Here is a 22,683-nt window from a genome sequence, read left to right on the forward strand (position 1 = left end):
ACATGGATCGTTGCCTCAGGTTCCCATGTGGGTTGTTCATCTTCATGAATGAATGAAGCTCAGACTCAAGGTGATGTGATCTCCTCACTGGATTAATTATTGAAGCTGCTGCTGCTTGGAGACTAAATTAGGAGTCGGTCTTAGTGTGTCTTATAATACTACGGTTGCATTTCTCCATTACATACAGCTGTTGTATAATCGAATAAATGAAGGGATGTACCTCATAGTTTGAAGCTCCATTAGTAAAGTTCTCATTCAAAGTAAAAATTGTAATGTTGGGCAGCTATTTTTGTTCGAGACCTGCATAGAACTATTAAGTTATTCACCAACTATATGTTAATGTTAATGTCCATCTGTAGTCTTGGGAAGTCAAAACTAAATTGAATATTTTTCCTTTTTGTGTTATGACTTCACGACAGACATTCAGCTCAATTTAACAAACCTTTATTTGATCTTCAAACATGAAATAATACTACATTTCTGTTATGTGTAGGTTCTGGTGCTGAGGAATCACGGCATCGTGGCTCTGGGGGAGTCTGTAGAGGAGGCCTTCTACACCATCTTTCACATTCAGGCTGCCTGCCAGATCCAGGTATACACACACACACACACACACACACACACACACACACACACACACACACACACACACACACACACACACACACACACACACACACACACACACACACACACACACACACACACACACACACACACACACACACACACACACACACAGCACTGACTAACAGCTGACTAGAGAGCTGCCACTGCATGTAAGTGGGTGTGTGTGAGAGGGAAAGTGAGCTGGCATGTGATAATATTGTTGATGCATCATTTTTTGCCCTTCTCTCAGTTCTCTTTCCCTGTAACGCAGCCAGCAGCTCTGCAGTCCCGTACAGAGAGCAGAGTCTCGTGCCAAACACACACTGCAGTAATCCTACAGGAGCAGCAGTGTGGCTATAAGGTCGTTGGGCCTCATTCACCAATATTGCACTTAAATGAAATCTTGAGAAAGGTCCTAAGAAGTCTACGTCAGATTTATGACGTGTTCTAAAAGCGCAGAATTGTTCCAAACTGTATTCTGGGAGGCTGTGGCTCAGTGGGAAGTGTGCTGGACTTCGAATCAGGGGATAGCAAGTTCGAGTCCCACTGCAGTCAGCATGTCGTTGTGTCCCTGAGACACTTCACCCCAAATTGCTCCTGTGGGGATTGTCCACTGTACTGAATGTATCTAAGTCGCTTTGGATAAAAGCATCTAACAAATGACATGTAATGTGTTCATGTTAGGAAAATATCACTGGTCACCGGTTCGAGCTTCAATATCAGGATCCATGTATTTGTGATCCTCTCCAGAATGGAAGTAGTCATCACATACAGAGCATCAACTAGTTCCTGAACAGTGTCCTTCACATGCTGATATCCAAGAGAGGGAGTCACACAGTCACAAGATGGAGGAATAGAAAGCAGTATTCAATGTTTACTTCAGATTAGCTCCACGTCAGAAATGAGCATGCTTGTCATATGTCTATCTCCATAGAGGCTGAATCATCATGTTAATCACATAGCTATCATATGCCTAAAACCGTCCTGATGCTCTTCTAGGTAACCACACATCCTGCCATGTACACAGCTACAGTTGGGATACCTTTGTTATCATGTTACTCTCATGTTGGAAGAGTACATCCTTGTACATTAACACAGTGTGGCAGATAATCATAATTGCAGGTAAACTATGTGCCGATTGGCATAAAAAGGCACAGGACTGCAGATTAAGTCCCAAATAAAAGTGCCTATTCCCTCATTTAAGCTGATTTGCTGTCTGGAATATGCTGAATATAGTGTAGATTAGAAAATGTTGAATACATATGTTATCTTATTTATTTAGTTGTTATTATATATTATTTATTTTATGTATTAAAAATGATGTTTAGTAGATTTCAGTAGGTTGTTGAAGATTATGACAAACTGATTTTATTTATTTTGTTTTTACAATGTATTTATATTATTTATTCATATATAATGTTATATTTACTGTATATATGTGTGTGTACTTTGTATTCAGTATTATTGAATGCACTTATCTCATTTACATTTTCTTTTTATTGTTATTCAGTTAAATTACATTCTAATCTACTGCATTATTTTCTTATAAAAGAAGTACGTTTAATAAATTAATGATGTATTTGAAATCGATTCTGGCATACTGTAGATTTGTTTCCATGATCACAATACTCAAAAAGTAAAACCTTTTTTAGAAAAGACAAAATGTGAAAATGTGCTCGTTAACCTTTTCCAGAATTAGGACCTAAGAGAAGCTGCAGCTTGTTTTTAAAGGTCACCTATTATGCAAAATCCACTTGTTCATGTCTCTTCTACATCAACATGTGTCCCCTCTTCTTCATGTCTCTTCCACATCAACATGTGTCCCCTCTTCTTCATGTCTCTTCTACATCAACACGTGTCCCCTCTTCTTCATGTCTCTTCTACATCAACATGTGTCCCCTCTTCTTCATGTCTCTTCTACATCAACATGTGTCCCCTCTTCTTCATGTCTCTTCTACATCAACACGTGTCCCCTCTTCTTCATGTCTCTTCTACATCAACATGTGTTCCCTCTTCTTCATGTCTCTTCTACATCAACATGTGTCCCCTCTTCTTCATGTCTCTTCTACATCAACATGTGTCCCCTCTTCTTCATGTCTCTTCTACATCAACACGTGTCCCCTCTTCTTCATGTCTCTTCTACATCAACATGTGTCCCCTCTTCTTCATGTCTCTTCTACATCAACATGTGTCCCCTCTTCTTCATGTCTCCTCTACATCAACATGTGTCCCCTCTTCTTCATGTCTCCTCTACATCAACATGTGTCCCCTCTTCTTCATGTCTCTTCTACATCAACATGTGTCCCCTCTTCTTCATGTCTCCTCTACATCAACATGTGTCCCTCTTCTTCATGTCTCTTCTACATCAACATGTGTCCCCTCTTCTTCATGTCTCCTCTACATCAACATGTGTCCCCTCTTCTTCATGTCTCTTCTACATCAACATGTGTCCCCTCTTCTTCATGTCTCCTCTACATCAACATGTGTCCCCTCTTCTTCATGTCTCTTCTACATCAACATGTGTCCCCTCTTCTTCATGTCTCTTCTACATCAACATGTGTCCCCTCTTCTTCATGTCTCTTCTACATCAACATGTGTCCCCTCTTCTTCATGTCTCTTCTACATCAACATGTGTCCCCTCTTCTTCATGTCTCTTCTACATCAACATGTGTCCCCTCTTCTTCATGTCTCTTCTACATCAACATGTGTCCCCTCTTCTTCATGTCTCTTCTACATCAACATGTGTCCCCTCTTCTTCATGTCTCTTCTACATCACCATGTGTCCCCTCTTCTTCATGTCTCTTCTACATCAACATGTGTCCCCTCTTCTCCATGTCTCTTCTACATCAACATGTGTCCCCTCTTCTCCATGTCTCTTCTACATCAACATGTGTCCCCTCTTCTTCATGTCTCTTCTACATCAACATGTGTCCCCTCTTCCTCATGTCTCTTCTACATCAACATGTGCCCCCTCTTCTTCATGTCTCTTCTACATCAACATGTGTCCCCTCTGTGTAAAGAGATTCTGAAAGTTTCAGGAACAAAGATTCTCTCACTTTTTGTCCTGATCCATTTCTATAAAAACCTGTCTGAAAATGAGCTGATCGAATTTTGGCCACTTTGTGATGTCATAACGATGTGTTGTCTTGTGTAACCATTAGCCAATCACCAACCAAGGTAACCCCCCCCCCCCCCCCCCCCCCCCCCCCCCCACACACCTTATCACCTGAATCTCCTCCTAGAGCACCATTGTGTTCTTTGTAACCAAATCTCTCTCAGAGGGGCGTGGGGAGGGGCTCCTTATTTTCATCTAAAGTAACAGACAGAGAATCAGCTCTTTGGAAACAGGGCTGAAACAGAGGGGATTATGGGTAATGCTGCAATTATCTGTTTGGTGTTTGGAGCCAAACACTTCAGACACATGTTCTGTATCTGAGACCTATGATATATTGATGAAAAAGAGTATAATAGGGGACCTTTAATGTGTTTTATTATTGTATTGTAGGTGTCAGCTCTGTGCTGTGCTGGTGGAGAACAGAACCTGATCATGCTGGATCGGAGCGTCCATAAACCCAGCGTGGCCGGCACCGTGGGCTGGGCCGGGTCCACCTTCGGACCGCTGACCAAGACCCGCATCGGGGAACACGAGTTCGAGGCCCTCATGAGAACCATGGATAACCTGGTAGGCTGAACTCAAATAAACATACTGTGACATGTGTCAAGTGAAGATTAATACATGTATTATACATTAAAAAAAGTTACTTTCTTTACACATGTAGTTCAGTTAAATACAAATAAATATATTTAATGGTGTAAAATTATAAAAAATAAAAATATAGGACTGTAAAGTAATAAAAGACAATTCAAGCTTTAACATGAGCAAGGTAAAAACAATTATTACGTGTAATAACATTGAGTTAAAGGCTGTAATACCATTAATGTGGTAAAAACTATAAACGTTAATAAGTGATTGAAGACAATAACATCTTTCTACAATAAAATAAGGTTATAAAACAAAGTTACCTCTTGTGCTGTGTGGGAGGTTTGCTGATTCACCCTGCAGCTCTTTCTCTCCGCACTCCTCTACTGCAACATAAAGACTGTTTCACTGACAAAGTATCCTTCTGTGTAGACCAAGTTTCATTTAACATTAGCAGCTAAATGTCCCTAGGTCTTTTATATAGAGTTTCCTGTGTTTACTGTAAATGAGCATTGCATCTTTCTGCCTTGAGAACATTGGTCTGATTCTCTCGAGTAATATTCTTCTATTACGACATCAACCAAAATATTACTCTTTTATTATCAATTCATTATATTTATAAAATGGAATAGGTCCAGTGCTGTTACCTTGAACGTTTCACAAAGCCCACTGCGTTTTAAAGCAGATCAAAAATGCTGCACCACAGCGGATAGGTATTCCATCTGATATCAAAATAAACATTTATAAACCCTTATCTTAGTAACTCCTCTCGCAGTGTCCCGCAAAATGAAGCCAGCTGTCCTGCTACAGAGCAATAATGAGGTGGCCACCCTAACTATGACATGCAGAAATATAATGACTAGACAATATGAAAATGCCTGAATAGACAAAGAAATATTATACCCTCACATCAACTAAAGTCCTTTAAGGTAATTCAACCTAAATGTGATCAATACGTTGCTATATGGTCAATGCACATCATTTTTTTATTTAACACAATCATGTGAACTCAGAATAAATCCAAAGTCAAATTCTGCTCCATTTCCTGAAGCTGCTCCACAATAAAAGCCTAAAAGCTTTCCTGCGGTTTGCAAAGCTTTTAATGTAAAGCGGCAGCATTTAATGTTCAGTTCACATCAGTAGATATGATTTCTTACACTTTACTACACAAAGGCTACCAAAGTACTGAAACGAATTAAAGTGACTAAAGACTGGACACACGGGGAAACATCTAGCCTGGCTCTGTCTGAAAGTAACAAAAGCTTCCGCTCTGCTAAAGCTCCCAAACAATGTCTACAACCTTATTTTATAATTTAAAATCAGAAAACAGGGTGTCTTGAGTTTTTGTCGGGGTGAAACAAACAAGATAAAGTGTGTAATTAAGTTCAGTGTAAGAGGGGCTGTTGTTCTAGAAAGTGAATGTGCCTAATTCCTAAAACGTTATATATTCCTTTAAATGCCATGCAAAGATCACATTAACCGAACCTTTTCTGAACAATCTGTCCAACATTTAGACGGATTTAAAACCATAAGGGGCAAGATGTTTTATGTGTTGACATGAAAATGTAACACAAGGTCTCCGTTCATCTTTCCTCACATGTCCTTATAACTGCATAATTTAAGCTTGTCCTATATATACATTATTTAAGAACTCACACACACACACACACACACACACACACACACACACACACACACACACACACACACACACACACACACACACACACACACACACACACACACACACACAGTGCATACCCTCGTTTCTGTGGTCTTCGACCTCAATCCAAAAGTCAAAATGTTGTGAATTCATCAGACCACACATAATGGACAGCTATCCGACTGTAAGGAAACATAAGCAAGCTTTTGACAAATAGTGTGTTGGATTATAAGACTACTTTTAATTAAGTTAAAGTCTCAGTATAATTGTTGTCCCCTGATTGATGACAGCTTGACATTATCTGGTACAGTAAGTGTATTTTGTATGCATTAGAAAAGTGGCTGATATTATAAATATGTCTTAAGGTACCAATACTAATGACGAAGCATTGATGAGAAGATCCTCTTAAATAATCACACCATGATCCTTTTAATGTATTTTTTAATGATAATCAGAATGATAATTTAAAAACAATCAATCCCACCAATATTAGGAATTAGATGCACATTTGCAATATCAGTCAATCTCTCTGTCTGTACACACAAACTGAAAGATTGACAATAAAGTTGACTTTCACTTTGAAATAATCACAAGTAGTTATTTTTTCCAAATGGTGCATCTGAGTCAGTTAGTCTGAATCTTGTGCCTCCTCTTGTCCTCCAGGGCTACCGTACAGGATACGCTTACCGCTTCCCGGTGCTGCTGGAGCGTTCGCGGACAAGGAGGGATGTGGAGGTGCCGGCCACAGCGACTGCTCACCACCAGTTCGATGACGACGGGGTGCACCCGGCTCTGAGGCAGCACCCGTTCGCCCAGAGGCAGCAGCAGGAGAGGACCCGCTGGCTCAACACCCCCAACAGCTACCAGAAAGTCAACCAGGAGCTGAACAGCCCGGGGCAGCGCACCACTGTGAGTGTACTTTTGATTTAATCAGAGGTGGGAAGTAGTGGAGTACAAATACTTTGTTACTGTACTTAAGTACATATTTCTGGTATCAGTAATTTACTCCACTACTTATTTTTCTGATTACTTTTTACTTTGACTTCTTACATGTTGAACTCAAATACCTGTACTTTCTACTTCTTACATGTTGAACTCAAATACCTGTACTTTCTACTTCTTACATGTTGAACTCAAATACCTGTACTTTCTACTTCTTACATGTTGAACTCAAATACCTGTACTTTCTACTTCTTACATGTTGAACTCAAATACCTGTACTTTCTACTTCTTACATGTTGAACACAAATACCTGTACTTTCTACTTCTTACATGTTGAACACAAATACCTGTACTTTCTACTTCTTACATGTTGAACACAAATACCTGTACTTTCTACTTCTTACATGTTGAACACAAATACCTGTACTTTCTACTTCTTACATGTTGAACTCAAATACCTGTACTTTCTACTTCTTACATGTTGAACACAAATACCTGTACTTTCTACTTCTTACATGTTGAACTCAAATACCTGTACTTTCTACTTCTTACATGTTGAACTCAAATACCTGTACTTTCTACTTCTCACATTTCCCAAACAGCTGGTTCCTTTAGTCTGAATGTGTGTTTGGTGCGTGATCATTATTCTTTAGAGTCATTGCGTGCCTATTGATTTGAACACGATCCGTGTATCCATAATTTCCTGGTCTTCTCTAAAGAAGAGGGACCAATGGAAACGTTGTCATGTTGCCGTTGTTCAGCATGGAAACATTCATTAGCTAACAACGACATTATTGTTCTATTAATATAAAGGGAGGTCAGGTACTCTTTAAAACAGCTTCTAGTTATGGGTACTTTTTATTTAAGTACACTTCGAAGCCCATACTTCTTTACTTTTACTTGAGTAAAGAGGTTTAGTCAGTACTTCTACTTTTACAGGAGTATTTTTAAACACGAGTATCTGTACTTCTACTCGAGTAAAGGATGTGTGTACTTTTGCCATATCCGGATGTATTGAACAAATCACAATATGGAGGGAGTTCAAAAATTGTCTAAAGGAAAATTGATGACCAGACTTAGAAAATAACGGTCCAGGCTGGAGCGCTAAAACATGCATTATCTGTAAGGTTATTGCAACATCCACAATTTAGTGCCGACTATAGCTGAGACTAAGGATTACTATAATCATCCAGGCATCTACTGATTGTATTTTTAAATTAATGGGTTTATCAGTTGGTATAAAAATATCATTGGCAACATCTGAGCTCAATTTTTGTGAATTTATATATTTTTTGAAAAGACAAAGTTCTAATGAATGCTGCAAGTAGTGCTCAAACTCACCATTAATCCCCTGATTGGTTAATTTGAAGATTATTTTCTAACTGAATAAATTATCGACCTAATTGTCAGAAAATAGTGACTTTTATTCTTCCCAGTTTTTAAAAGTCCAAGGCGAGGTCTTGTTTTGTCTATCGGAAACCAAAATATCTTCATTTCAAAATAATATACTAAGATATCTGTATTTCAGAAGCTGAAAGCAGCATTTTCTACAATCTTTGCTTTACAAATAACTCAGTATTTGACCTGTTATCAAAATAGTTGTAGAGATATATTCTGACACCTGGCTTATTGATTGATTGATTGATTGATTGATTGTGTGTGATGTTTCCTTTCAAAGTTGGAGATGAAGACTCTCTAATGACATGAAGGTTTAAAGAAGGAGATAGAGCTGAGGGATCAGAGGGGGATTCAAGTGATTGAAGGGAACAAGCTTGGCGATCATGGCTGATGCAAGGAGGAGAAACAGAGCAGTTAACTTAACATCTTTCTGATGATTTGAAAATAAATTGGTTACATGAAATGTTCATTCGACGAGTTTCTGTATCCAAGACCAACACTGTTCTCTCTGACTCTGATGGGTGTTGATTTGCACTGTAGAGCATGTATTCCTGTGTACCTTGGAGAATACATGAGGCAGAGCTGCAGTGATGAGTCCTGTTGAGACAAAAACAATATGAGGCTGGTTCTCTTACATCAGTGGGAGGAGCTTGTCTCCCCCTCTCTGTTTCCTCCCTCCTCCCTCTCTCCTCTCTCTGCATTGCAGAGGAGAGCCGCTGCTCTGTGAGGATCAGAGTCTGCCCTCTGGTGGAAAAACATCCACATTTTCAAAGCTTAAAAAACATACTTTCTAAGGGGTTAAAATCGTTTTTTAAGCAAGCAAATGACTAAATGATGTACGCCAACGTGATGATATCATGACTTGATATCTCAAAGTAATTACTTAATATTGCAAAATCAAAAGAACGTTTCTTATTATAAAGATTTACATATCTCAAAATACTGAGAATCTTTCATAAAGCATTATTTTATGAAACTAAGTTATTATTTTGTCATGCTAAGTCATTTTTTGTAGACACTTGTTAATGGAAATAATTTTAATTACTAAGTAATTCGTCTCTTTATTTCAAGAAAGTGCGTCTCGTGTGACTAACAGGATATTTTGTTCTTATTTTTTCTATTACTGGCAGACATTGACTTTACACTAAATCACACAGACTGGATCCTTTACACTTTGGACACGTTGAGTCCTAAACCTTTGCCCATTTGGTTATTTTAAGTGGATTATGATATATTATTTTGTATGTCTTTCTTTAGTGGTTGAAGTCCGAAGAGATAACACAATCTGGAAGCACGGCCATCAAGATGGAGACCAACCAGTTTGTGCCTCTTTTCACCAACCCTCAGGAGGTGATCGCCACACGAAACAAGGTGACGTTTTCAATAGTTCCTATCTTTTCAGACTTGGCTAATGTAACCCTGCAAACTGCAAGAATCTTGACTTGCAAGTCTGAATCAACTGAAACATCACACTCCCTATTTACACATTTATTTCCGTGATGACATGGATCTTTGGGCAGGAGCTCCAACAAGCCGTTTAGGACAGAGTGAATACACATACTATACAGAGATGCTGTATGAGAAACCAATGTGAGTTTGGAAAATTGCACAATGTAAATCTATTCTAGTATACCTCAACAATGGAATTATGATCAGTGGAAATGGCCATGACTTGGAACCTTTAAAAACAAACATAAAACACTCAAATTGCTCAGATTAAGAAAGAAGATTCTTAGAAAATTACTGTTTAAAGCCCCAGAGTTTAAATTGCACATACAAAAAAACAATTTTGCACTATGAAGTTGAACCTTTGGGACGTTAAAATTATATGATAATCATGCATTTTATTGCAAATTGGAAATGTTGTGGGTGATAGGCATGGCATCGTGTACAATGTAAGCCTCCAGAAGAGATAAAGTAAGTAAATAAATACAAATATAATAGGACATGAAGGCTAGTTGTATCAGGTTGATCATCTAAAAAAGCCACACAATATTAAAGATGGCTTGTTAATGTGTTGTGGAGAAGAACACGACTCTCAGATCAAGAATAAACCAGGTGGATTCAGGTGCAGCCAGCGGGGTTTATTGACTGCTTATACTCAGTACTGGTCAGGGGCGGACTGGGACTACAAACCAGCCCGGGACTCTCGTACGGCCCACTTCGGTACCGCCGGCCCACTTCAGTACCGGCCCATCGGGATTCGTCCCGATGGCCAGTCCGCCCCTGGTACTGGTCTTCTTTTAATGCCTCATATCTATTGCTATCAGTGTCACAGTGACATGTTCCTACTATCCTCTTACAGTTTGTTTTAATACAACAGTTGTGTTGTCGGGCAGTGTGTGTAACCTTTGACATTTGCTACTAAAACACTGATACTTATTTTATTCTACTACAGTTGTAACTAACCATTGCCTGATTAAGCTCTCAAACTGAAATGTTGTAAATAAATATTCCGTTTTTTGCAAGTTAGGCAGTGTGCAGTTTGAGTTTATTTGCAACTTTAGATCCTCTCAAACTTGTCTATGCTTCTCTCTCATGTAATATAGTTGCAAAGTTGTCTTCTGGTCTATTTTTGCATACTATCTATGTGAAACAAACGAGACTTTTTGTTCCTCTCCTCAGATCCGACAGCAGAATCGCCAGGACATGAAGACGGCTGGACCGCAGTCTCAAGTCCTCGCCAGCGTTATAACGGTCGACAGTCCTCCGGTAAACTGCAGACCATCTCCTCTCTGAGTGCTCCTCCCTCAGCTGTCGTATTAAAAGCTTTCATTGTCTGTCTCTGCTTGTCTTTTAGTCTCCTGTGGACACTCCTAAAGTCCCACCAGAACCAGAACCTCCCAACCCCTTCAACCAGCTGACGGACCAGGAGCTGGACGAGTACCGCAAGGAGGTGCAGAAGAAACAGGATGGAGGAACCAACGGTAGGATTCATTTCACACGACTCAGCCCACTTTATAAACTCTATTTAGATGTTTACCTTGCAGTTAAAAAAAATCATAATAGTAACTGCATACGGTCTGTTTACACTTTGGCTTAGAACTCGATTTGTAATATACACATTTCTGTTACTGTGACTTATTGTAAAATGGACACAGTCACATTTCTTCCGTTTATTTAAATATATTTTTGCATTTTTTTATTTGACTTCTTATCTTTATATATGTATATATTTAGTTTTTTGCTATTTTTTTAATTTAATTTCTTGTGTTTTATATGAATATTTTAGGGGATAAATGAAACACAATATAGCTATTAAGAGTTAATTCCCTGTGCTTTATATGGATCAAAGTATGTTTGAGTTTTACCCATATGTGATAGTTTGAAGGAACACTTCAACCAAAAAACTGTCCTTTTTATATTAGTTACTTATTCTTCCTCTGTGGGTGAAGCTTTCCTTTTTTCATTTATTATTTTCAAAAATGTCTTAAGCAACTGACTTATCGTTAATATTGAATCATCTTATTGATTTTACCTTTCATGTACTTCTGGCTATATAAACGTATTATATGTAAAGTAAAGGTAGCTCACTTCCACTTATGATAAATTGCACATTTTCCTCTAACCTTCTTAAAGGTGCTATGTGTAACCAATGACTGCCAACAACACTATATATTCTATTATAGTTGTACCAAATGTTTTCACAGTTTCGTGCTATAAAGCATGATTTATACCCCTTCTGAATTCATGTTTTCTGGTACAACATGTTTTAAAATATTCAAAAACGAATTGTTCACTTATCTAAGTTGTATTTGTCGAGGTTACACACAGCTCCCTGAACAAACTTGTGTCTGTGGTGTACACTATGTTCACAACTCCTGACTTCCTGCACAGCCTCACTGTCCCTCCCTATGTGTGACTGTGTGTTTGTGTGAGTAGGGGAGGAGGTGGCAAATGACAAGGAGTCTCCCCCCTCTGCCTCCCCCACAGAGAGTCCCCCTCCTCTCTCAGGTGAGGCCGTTCACGCTCTGCACGCCGACCAGCAGCTGCTCCGAGTCTGACATCTGCCCTCATGCTCCATACGCTTCTGAAAACTGTGTTACACCTCTTTAAACCCAGCTCACACACACATTCAGAAACAACTGTATTAAACCTCCTTATTTATTTAAATTGCCCTATCAATAGAAATTAGATAAACATTAGACTGTTCTGCATCTTATTCCAGGTTGTTTAAGCTCTGTAAAAACAGCCATCACTTTCAACATACAGTAATACAATGATTTGAGCTTGTTCTATAAAGGCCTATATAAGAGGGTAACAGCAAAACAATGTTTTAAAACAAATAATAAAAAATCTATAATTGAATTACATTTTAACGCAGACTACAATTTAAAATTCTAAATAAACACACAACCTCAACACAGCACAAATAAAAACAACATGTAAGCGCAAAGTGCTGGAAAAGGTTTGCATGTTATATTTGAAGGCGTAACATGGGCTGTTTTTGTTACCATGTGTTAGTGATGTTTCTCATGAAAGACATTTTGACTCAAACTAACCGAAAAATACAGGAGGAGGTGAAAAGTATTAATAAAGCTTTCTTTACTTGTATATCTTCCAGTGAGCAGGCATTGCCCTGAAAATGACTCAAAGTGAATGGAGAATATTTCTGTTATGAGTCAAAATGTCTGTTATTTTGGCTTTATTTACATTACATATTTCATCTGTACCGACTGTGTTGTACTCTGTCTGTCTGTCTGTCCTTTTCTGTGTGACTGACTCGTAGGGCACACTTCTGGTGCTTTGGTCTTCTCTCACTAGTAAGTACAGAGAATGACAACCCACCACCCATTTAACTAATACTTCACTACCAAAATAATCATTTGTACATCAGTAACCTTTGTTGCCTTGAATTTGTGAAGAACATTTTATTTTTCTCACGTGTTCCCCGGGAAACAAGGATGAGAAAAATGAGAATATTCTAGATGAATCTTTGTTAAATCCTGCTGACAAAAACCAGTTTTCTTCCCAAATTCAATGTAACCCAGGGTGAATAATTGCAGTTCAATAGATCATTTTGTGGATGAAATATTCCTTTTAATGAAGCATGTTCATCTGCAGTGACATGTCCAGCATGTAGCTTTGCAGCTGCACTCCTCTCAGCTCTCTTCAGAGTTGGCAAAAGTACACACGTCCTTTACTCGAGTAGAAGTACAGATAAGCGTGTTTAAAAATACTCTGGTGAAAGTAGAAGTACTGACTAAACTTCTTCACTCAAGTAAAAGTAAAGAGGGCTTTGAAGTGTACTTCAGTAAAAAGTACCCATAACTAGCAGCTGCTTTAAAGAGTACTTGACCTCCCTTTATATTAATAGAACAATAATGTCGTCGTTAGCTAATGAATGTTTCCATGCTGAACAACGGCAACATGACAACGTTTCCATTGGTCCCTCTTCTTTAGAGAAGACCAGGAAATGATGGATACACGGATCGTGTTCAAATCAATAGGCACGCAATGACTCTAAAGAATAATGATCACGCCACCAAACACACATTCAGACTAAAGGAACCAGCTGTTTGGAAAATATAAGAAGTAAAAAGTACAGGTATTTGTGTACAAAATATAAGAAGTAGAAAGTAAAAAGTGGTCAGAAAAATAAGTAGTGGAGTAACGTACTGATACCAGAAAAATGTACTTAAGTGCAGTAACGAAGTATTTGTACTCCACTACTTCCCACTTCTGGCTCTCTGTGAATGTTGCTCATTACTTTATGTTTTTTTTTTTTATTGGAGCAGAAGAGGCAAAGCCCGAGTCTCCAGCCATACAGAATGGAGGCGAGGAGGAGAAGCAGACGACGGAGGAGCTTGAGAAAGGGATGAAGGCTCTTTCCACCAACGACACCAACGACACCACCTCCACGCCCACCGCTCTGCCGCCCAAACCACAAGGCGGCACCCCCGAGTGCTCGCCCTCCAAGTCCCCGTCCAAGAAGAAGAAGAAGTTCAAGCCGCCGTCGTTCCTGAAGAAGAGCAAGAAGCAGAAGGAGAAGGCCGAGACCTGAGGCGTTCAGGGACACCTGACCTCGGTGAAATACCACAGTGAAACATCTCCTTAGTGTGTGCCAGAGTTAACCGCAGCAGCAGATCTAGTGTCAGTTCAGATGTCCTTCACAGACACGATGTACTAACTTCACTTACAAATACTTTACTGTAACACTGATGCTCGATCCAAGTGGTGATTCATCTTAAGGGAGACACTGCAGGTGAACAGGCTTAGTTTATTAACTAATAGATAACGCAATTATACTTCCTCAGTTGATTGAAGACAATTATATTTTGTACCAAACCATAAATCAGTTTCTACCATCATTTTTTTTAGATAAAACATTCTATAAACCGAAGAGTGTGTGAACAAACCCTCGTTAATAACCCTCAGAATAAACATAGGCATGAATGTTTGGTTAATGTTCAGTAATTGCTACTGAAGTGGAATTTTCTGACTCATTTTGAGAAAACTGCCTTCAAAGATATACACTGTAAAATTCATTTTTACACACTACAGGAGAATAGGGTAACAAATAACCTGTTAAGACATCAACATGAAACTCCCTCCAGTTACTTACATGAAGAAATGTTGGTTTAAATATGCAAAAGAACCATCATCTAATGCTAACTTTTGGTGAATTAAGTAAAAATCTACAAAGGCACACATTTGTTTTTCTTATATTTCCCTTCCAGTAATATTACATGTTACTTGTTCAACGCTTTTATCCAAAGCGACTAACATACTCAATACTGTGGACAATCCCCACAGGAGCAATTTGGGGTGAAGTGTCTCAGGGACACAACGACATGCTGACTGCAGTGGGGTTTGAACCTGTGACCCCCTGATCCGAACACCGACACACAACCCACTGCACCACACGCCTCCACCCCATGTGAAAATAATATGAAAGATATATTTGCCTGTAGTGTCTCACCTTAGGTTAAAGGACACTGATCATGTTTTCACGCAGTATTTGACCCAGGTCAACCTGATGCTTCTTGTCACACACACTCAGTCCCTGTATTACTCACGTCTTATTTTCACCTGCTGTGCTATCAAACCATTACTTAACTTCACTGTATAGGCATTCAAACACTCTTTCTTAAACTTAGTTACTTGTGCACTCAGAATTTGTTTCATACCATTGATTTGTAATCCACAACTTTGCAAGACACGGCAGACATTTAACACCCCTTGAATTATGCACCAATTATCCATGTAAGAGGCACTTGACATATGTATATTGACATTTTAGTACGTTGTATTTGTTCATCATCATAGGCATCTTCTAGTCATTATTTGGTTTTAATTATCAGATAGATGTTGCAGGTATACTCTGTGAGCACAGGTGCAGTACATGTAGAAATACACTGATAGCTTCTGATTGTGCTCCTCTGAATGCTGGTTCTGTGTGAAAATATCAGCCTATTGACGTTATTGCAGCAGGGAAGAATAAAGAAAAACTGACTCGCAACAAAACACAAGTCGCTTTAAATGCCTCTATTAACCCGAAAAAGGATGAAGCATAAATAATTTGTTGCTTGCCGATGCAGTTTGAAACCCAGTAATAGAAGATACTGACGGTACTAAACATTCCACTTTTCTCATGTTCTTTTAAGTGTATGTGTGCAAAATACCTCTTGAGAGTTGTATTTATTTTCAGTTGTAACCAGTAGCTGTTATCAGATATGCTGATGTGTGATGTTTGCTTATGGTTTTAATTTATTTTATATTAGAATGTATAAGTGAGTGTTGCAAGGTGACCATGTATCAGTCATTAAAGATCAAGTTTGATTTAAAATCAACTGGACATATGGTTTACGTTTCTTTCTCTGCTTGTTTGACCATTTGAAGTCCTTATTAAAGTACTATTATTTGTACTAAATAAGGACCCACCGTGACAAGGGTGTCACATGCACTTTAAATGTTCTGGAAAGTTCCTTATACAGCTTTAGCCTGCTCAGTTAATTTAGCTGATTCAATTATATTGAGTTGATATGTTCTTATTCTTCAATTCAAAGAATGTTCAAACTAATTTAAACCAAAAAATCATCCTCCTTAATGAAGTTATATATAAGAGTTATTTTACCATTAAAGTCCAATGTGACATATATGTCACATTTCAGATATTTAACACCAGGGGGGATTATTTTCAGAAATGTGTTCTAGGTGGTCTATTTAGTCTAAATTATGTTCCCCTTAATTTCCTCAAAAGTAGAAATGGGTCCGGGTTCTTATGACAACGAAATACCATACAACATGTTTTTTAAAGAGAAGACAATACAAATAACTAATATATCTGTGATCACATGAATAAGTAAATTACTAAATGAATGTACATTTAAAAATACTAATATGAAAAATAGACAAATCATGTGTCATGGTATTAATATTTTTTGTATTCATGGTAACAGTTGAACATTTAAACTACATCATTATTTATATAGCATTTATATAAAATTAGTTATTCCTTTCGTTTAAATTGAGAACCATTGATATAGCTCTAAAACAGGCGGCGACTTTCCTCCACGTCGGTAGAGGGCGCTCTAATGCAGGAAGCTAACCGGAAGTTAGCATAGCAACGGACAACAGACCATCCTGCATTGAAGTGGTAGCCATACAAAACAACCCACAGTTTGGTAAAGATTCTCCCCTTTAATTGTATTATATTCAGTAATACCTTTAACTACTAGGGTCACTGTTGTTTCATAAGAACATGGGCAGGAGCAGGAGTCGGACTCCTCCAAGACGAGGTAAGAATACTTAGAAGTTATCGTTAGCTACCTAAGCTAATTTAGCTAACGTAAACACAACGCATGATGCTACCGAGCTCCAAACATAACACGTTATCTTATTTCACAGTATAAGAAAGCAGACATTACCACAATGTGACAATTAAATTAACACACTAGAAAGGAAAACATTATTAACGTCGCATGTTTACTACAACACACTACTACACTAATAATCCGATGTTTCTTAATGTAACCATAACAACGGGTTCATGTTAATTTATAGTCAGTTAAAACTGGGTAATACATATATTGAATTTGAATGTATATGGGTTTGAAGTAGTCTGAGTATGTGAAGGCTCACAGTAAATTCTAGAAAGTGCAGAATTATAGAAGCTATATCACGATAGATTGTTTTCGTCTATTAGCATTCTTTTATTTTAGACCTCCATGAGTTGTGTCCTAACTCCTAAATAAAGTCTGATTAGAATTGAAAATGTAATTTGTAATACTTCTGTTTGAATCAACTGGACAGATACAAATAAATCTCATTCAATGACGAAGTTTCTTGCAAACATAGCATATTTCAAGCTATACACCTACTATGTTTACATGCATGCACACAAATGTATTTTTTTGGGGTGTTATTTGTCTTACTTTGTATCTTCTTTAACTGTGTTTTATGCAGTCTATCAAGTACATCAAGGACAATTCCTCGTATGTGTAAAACTACTTGGCAATAGACCTGTTTCTGATTGGGAAATACAGATGAAACCTGAGTCCAGTTTTTTAATCACATCGACTGATTTAAAGGGTGATGTAAGAACTTTGATCTTTACATGATGCTCCGTAAAAACATCACATTTTAGGAAACATTTGAGTTGGTTTGTGCTTGTTATTGTCAATTTAGATTACATCCTTTTCAAATATGTGACTGAATTTCTACACATTTGACCTTTCATTGCGGGGCAGGGTTTCAAACTATACACTTTAAAGGCACGTTGGTTAAGATCAGCCTTACCTTATATGTAGATCTGTACAGTATTTTAATGTGTTCTTGCATATTCAGGCGGCCAAGTTCTACCTGAGGTCGAGAAGTTAAAGAGTAAAGGTAACGTGTCCTGGAAACAATGTAATATCTGTATTATATCAACAACAATATACATTTGCATGAAGAATGAATAGGCACTCTTATCCACCAATTAAACAGAAACATTATTAACTTAAATGTTCATGCGAAATGGGCCGAAAAATGCAGATGTCCTGCTTTTCTCTGTTAAATATCAGATGAAAGTGCTTTTTTTAAATTGTATTTTAGTAACTGAAAATAAAAGACATTTAAAGACTTGAGCTTGGACTAACTAACTGGATATTTCTCACTACTTTCAGGCATGTTAGAGACCCAATAGATTGATCAAGCTAATAATAGAAATAATTATAATTGTCAGTCCTACGTGTGGCATACATTGCAATCTGTCTTTGCAAAAGTAAACTACAAATACACTTTAATTAGACACGCATGGAGCCAACAGATGGATGAGGTTAAGCCCTTTTTAAATCACACCTCTTAATGGTGTGTGGAACACTGTTATTGTGTGGATGCCCATAAGGCTTGTTATATTTCTCAGTTCCCGGCTAATATGATCTTGTTCCCCTGCAGAGAGAAAGCGCTCCCGCTCCACTTCTCGGGATCGTGAGCGAAGGCGAAGGGAGAAGGAGCGATCCCGTTCTCGAGATCGCGAGCGCAGGAGAAGTCGCTCCAGATCTCCTCACAGGAGACGATCCAGGTGAGGAAACGTTTATGGAAGACTGGATGGGATTTCTCTTAGCCACGTTTCTTTTTAAATTATATTTATGTCTGGGGTTTCATTTCATTTCAAACCTTTATTTAATCAGATTGGTCCCATTGAGACATAGATCATAGATCTCTTTTTCAAGGGAGACCTGCAGCATATAGGTTCCACATGAAACATAAAACAATAAAGGACATCATACATTATATTTACAGGATACATTTACATAGTTATTCTTGATTCCTTTTATGATTGCAGTGTGCTATTTAGATTTTTAACACAAAAGTAGGATAAATATTACATTTGAGACTTAATGTGTTTTATATTGTCAACAAATATGAGTCTCAGTAATTGTCAAAGTCTAGCTTTGTTTTGAATGATTGCAGTTCATGTATGGTACTATTTGCCTTTTGAGAACAAGCACATGTATCTGCAAATGAGACTTTGTGTTTGTCATCCATGATCCTATCCTCCCATGTTTTTGTGTGTTAATGAATAATGTGAATGCCAATTTATGAAATAAGTGCAGTATTACTGCTGCGGTAACACTGCAACAGGAGGCCACTTAACGTGTGACGCAATGTGGGCCATTTTGCACCGCGATACATTTCTCTGTAGGCTCCTTTTCCCTAATTAGATTTGACAGTTATAAAATGTATGCCTGGGGTAAAAGCAAACCCTTTAAGTGGTTGTCCTTTGCTGAACGATGGCATTGAAACCTGTATTGTTGTCTCCGTTAGACACTATGGCGCGTTTCCACTACACGGCCTCGCTCGTTAGGACTGGCTCACTTCGTTAGGACTGGCTCACTTCGTTAGGACTGGCTCACTTTATGGCGTGTCTCCATTACAGTTTAGGAACTGGGGTAGTATCTATAGTAACGCAGTGTAGGCGGAGCTATCGGCTTTTTGGCGGCGGAGCGACGCCCACTCGTGTTGTTGTTGTCGTCCTTCACTACGCGATACTCACTCTTCATCCTTTTCAGTTTTTCCCTAAACTGCAAGACAGTCCTCGAGTAACCGCTTCCGCACATCAGTGTAGAGACCTCCTGAAATACTTTCATATTGCGAGTTGTCCCGTCGAGCTCCCGCTGGATCTTGTCATCTGCAATAAAGTGTAGGAACGTCGTAACTTCCTCGGCGGACCACGGTGTGCTTTTCTTTGCCATTTTTGTTGATCCTCTGTTAACAAAAATGCTGTTTATAAAAATGCTGCAAGCTTCGATATATATATATATATATATATTTATATGCGACGCGTCGCATATATTGCGACGATTCTCTCTGACCAATCAGCAGTCGAGAGTGACGTCACAGCCTGGTTGTTCCTGGCCCTAGAACCCCGATTTTATGGGGCCAGAAAAACTGTGAATTAGGACCCGCTAGCCGGTACTAGGCCAAGTGAAAACGCAAACCAAAAGCGGGCCGCTGACGTCACAGCCCTCTTAAACGGGGGCTCCGCGCTGTAGTGGAACCGCGCCATTAGACACCAAAACATGAAAACATTAGGTCCAGGTATTAGACTTACACAAATGATGACCATTATATTCCCTTTAAGTTGCAGAAGCATCCTGCAGTTATTTCACATTTCCTCGTGTCCCCTGCAGGTCTCCCCCCAGACGCCATCGCTCCACATCCTCCGAACGGCGTGATGAGGACAGCAAAGAGCCAAAGGAAAAAGCTGCAAAGCCAATTCTGATCTCAGGTATTCAAATGTTAATGTTCCCCTATGCTATATTGACATGCATTTAAAAAGACTTTCAGCTTTGACAAACATTTAGGTTTTCGGCAAAACTTCAAAAGCATCCTTTCGTTTTCACAGAGGAAGACATGGAGGGCAAAACCGAAGAGGAGATTGAGATGATGAAGCTGATGGGATTTGGTTCCTTTAACTCCACCAAGGTGAGAGCACAGGGTGTTCTGTGGTGTGCAGCCACAAGGAGGCGCACTTTATTCCAAATACCGTTTTTTATTCCACATTCCACTGAAGATAGACATACTGTTTGTTTTGTCCTTGCCAATTTGTCATAGTTATGCTCTGAATTTGCCCAAACACATGGTGACTGCCCACAGTATCATTAGAGGTAGATCCTGATTATTTAGTGGTCAACATTCACATATCATCTACTGTGCTTTATTGATGATGTGACGGTGGTCTTGCTTCTATTGCAACATTTATCCTCCTTTGACAATGAAGTGCTGAAATGTGTTCTAATTGATATTTATAATGACTCTTTTTCTGGACAACCATCAACCTTCAATTGCTAACTTGGGGTAAAATATAACACTACAAAAACGATATGAAAACATCTGTTTGCAAACTCTTTCACGACCAATGCAGTGTAATCCAAGTCTCATTAATCTAGTCGTATGCTTACTACTTCACACATATGACTGTCTCTAAAACCTTCCTATTTAAAGCTCTTTGGATAATCAGTGTCATGTTACACTTGCTACTGTTTTATGTGTAATGGTAATGTTTACTGACCAATAACACAGTGTACATTATTTTCTTAACTTGGTATTTCCAACCGCTGTACATTTTTATTATACGTTTTATAGGAATACAGATTTGTTTTAAAGATTTTTATCTCCAAAAAATGATCCTCACAAATAAGTTCAGTGTAGAAAATGAAAAATAGGAGTCAAGCAGATTCTACTACATTTACAGAGTTCCTGCATATTCTCAGGGTCTTAAGTCACAACATTCATTTAAAAAATAAGGCAGAATTATTACTAAAGTGTCTTAAATCAAAGTTTTATAAAATGCTTTGGTAAAGGATGTAGGGTTTTATGACTTGCAGTTTTCTCAAAAAGCATTTTAAAATCAGAAAGTTTAGCTATTCGAGAAAAAAAGATTGGCATTTAAAAAAGTATTTCATCTCCTTAAACTGAAGAAACCCCTAATATTGTTAATATGTCAAAAAATACACCTTGCACTGTCTCATGTGATTCCTTTCAAACAGGGGAAGAAAACTGACGGATCAGTCAATGCATTCGCTGTCAATACTTCCATGAAGAGAAAATACAGGTATGTCAACAACAACAAAATAAAAAATCCGGTTTGTATTGAGGTGTTTTTTGTTAGCAACAGACAGTTTTTGAGAATAGTTGCACAGGCTCCTGTTCTAATATATAGTGATGATTTTTAGGGTTTTCTTTGAGCCCCTGTTGTCGATAAGGTGTCTGAGTGTCAACTTTTCAGAGCGCTCTCAGCATCATCCACTGTTACTTTAGCCAATCACCTTTTGCAGGTGTCTCTATGCAGAGATCCCGGCTCCCCTATTGGTGCTCGATGATGTAATCTGCAAGTGTTGCGAGGGTAACAGTGATGTAATGTTTTCTTATATATATATTTTTTTTTTAGGCAATACATGAACAGAAAAGGTGGATTCAACAGACCACTGGACTTCATCGCCTGAAAGTATCGACAACTCGTGAAACTCACCTTCGTACTCCTTCTTTATAGTTGTGGATGATATTGAGCTATTTCTTGTTTTGTGTCATGCAACATTTATGTATATACTTTTTAAATCTCCCATCAACACTCGGCTGTGGCTGATTATTGATAGCGGACACAATATGTGGAGCTTTGTGTTGTTGAGGTGCCTGGGCGGTTTTATTTGAAATAAAAGCAGTTTAAATATGTGTGTTTGCAGTTCTTATAAGAATAAATAAAGCCAAATGTTCCTGTTGCATTTGCCATGATGTGTGGTAACATTTAATTTTCTAACAGCAACATTTAGCTATTGTACATTTTGATTATAACATGGTGTAGTGTGAATGAATGTCTAAATGCAGCTAATTCTACACTTAAAGACTTGGGTATGCGTGTGTTGCTTGCTTGTGTGTTTGTCAA

The 22,683-nt window shown here is 38.3% G+C and overlaps 2 protein-coding genes across 8 annotated transcripts in view; both read left to right on the forward strand.

Moving 5' to 3' along the window:
- add2 (adducin 2 (beta)) overlaps positions 1-16,110 on the forward strand; it is a 34,870-nt gene extending 18,760 nt beyond the window's left edge. For 3 of the 7 annotated variants that reach the window (XM_034226932.1, XM_034226933.1, XM_034226934.1), the window contains exons 8-15: positions 494-592; positions 4,115-4,291; positions 6,636-6,881; positions 9,570-9,683; positions 10,938-11,024; positions 11,113-11,239; positions 12,195-12,266; positions 14,045-16,110. In XM_034226932.1, coding sequence (XP_034082823.1) covers positions 494-592; positions 4,115-4,291; positions 6,636-6,881; positions 9,570-9,683; positions 10,938-11,024; positions 11,113-11,239; positions 12,195-12,266; positions 14,045-14,316 — 1,194 coding nt within the window. In that variant the 3' untranslated portion in view covers positions 14,317-16,110. Of the gene's footprint in view, positions 1-493; positions 593-4,114; positions 4,292-6,635; positions 6,882-9,569; positions 9,684-10,937; positions 11,025-11,112; positions 11,240-12,194; positions 12,267-13,041; positions 13,076-14,044 lie in introns of all 7 variants that reach the window. The other 4 variants (XM_034226939.1, XM_034226938.1, XM_034226935.1 and 1 more) reach the window with 4 other exon arrangements.
- Positions 16,111-16,832: 722 nt separating this feature from the next.
- Positions 16,833-22,472, forward strand: snrnp27 (small nuclear ribonucleoprotein 27 (U4/U6.U5)). Its single transcript, XM_034226908.1, has 7 exons — positions 16,833-17,053; positions 18,102-18,143; positions 18,693-18,819; positions 20,432-20,529; positions 20,647-20,726; positions 21,791-21,855; positions 22,192-22,472. Exons 1-7 carry the CDS (start codon positions 17,017-17,019, stop codon positions 22,244-22,246), a joined length of 504 nt encoding a protein of 167 aa, XP_034082799.1. The 5' UTR covers positions 16,833-17,016; the 3' UTR covers positions 22,247-22,472.
- The last annotated feature ends 211 nt before the right edge of the window (positions 22,473-22,683 follow it).

Source organism: Gymnodraco acuticeps, unplaced genomic scaffold (genome assembly GCF_902827175.1).
Source record: "Gymnodraco acuticeps unplaced genomic scaffold, fGymAcu1.1, whole genome shotgun sequence".
Taxonomy (NCBI): domain Eukaryota; kingdom Metazoa; phylum Chordata; class Actinopteri; order Perciformes; family Bathydraconidae; genus Gymnodraco; species Gymnodraco acuticeps.

Excerpts from the sequence above, each read along its gene's own strand:
- snrnp27 (XM_034226908.1), top strand. The coding sequence starts at position 17,017 with ATGGGCAGGAGCAGGAGTCGGACTCCTCCAAGACGAG. Across the intron at positions 18,144-18,692 it reads CGAGAAGTTAAAGAGTAAAG|AGAGAAAGCGCTCCCGCTCC; the intron begins GTAACGTGTCCT and ends GTTCCCCTGCAG. Across the intron at positions 20,530-20,646 it reads AAAGCCAATTCTGATCTCAG|AGGAAGACATGGAGGGCAAA; the intron begins GTATTCAAATGT and ends TCGTTTTCACAG.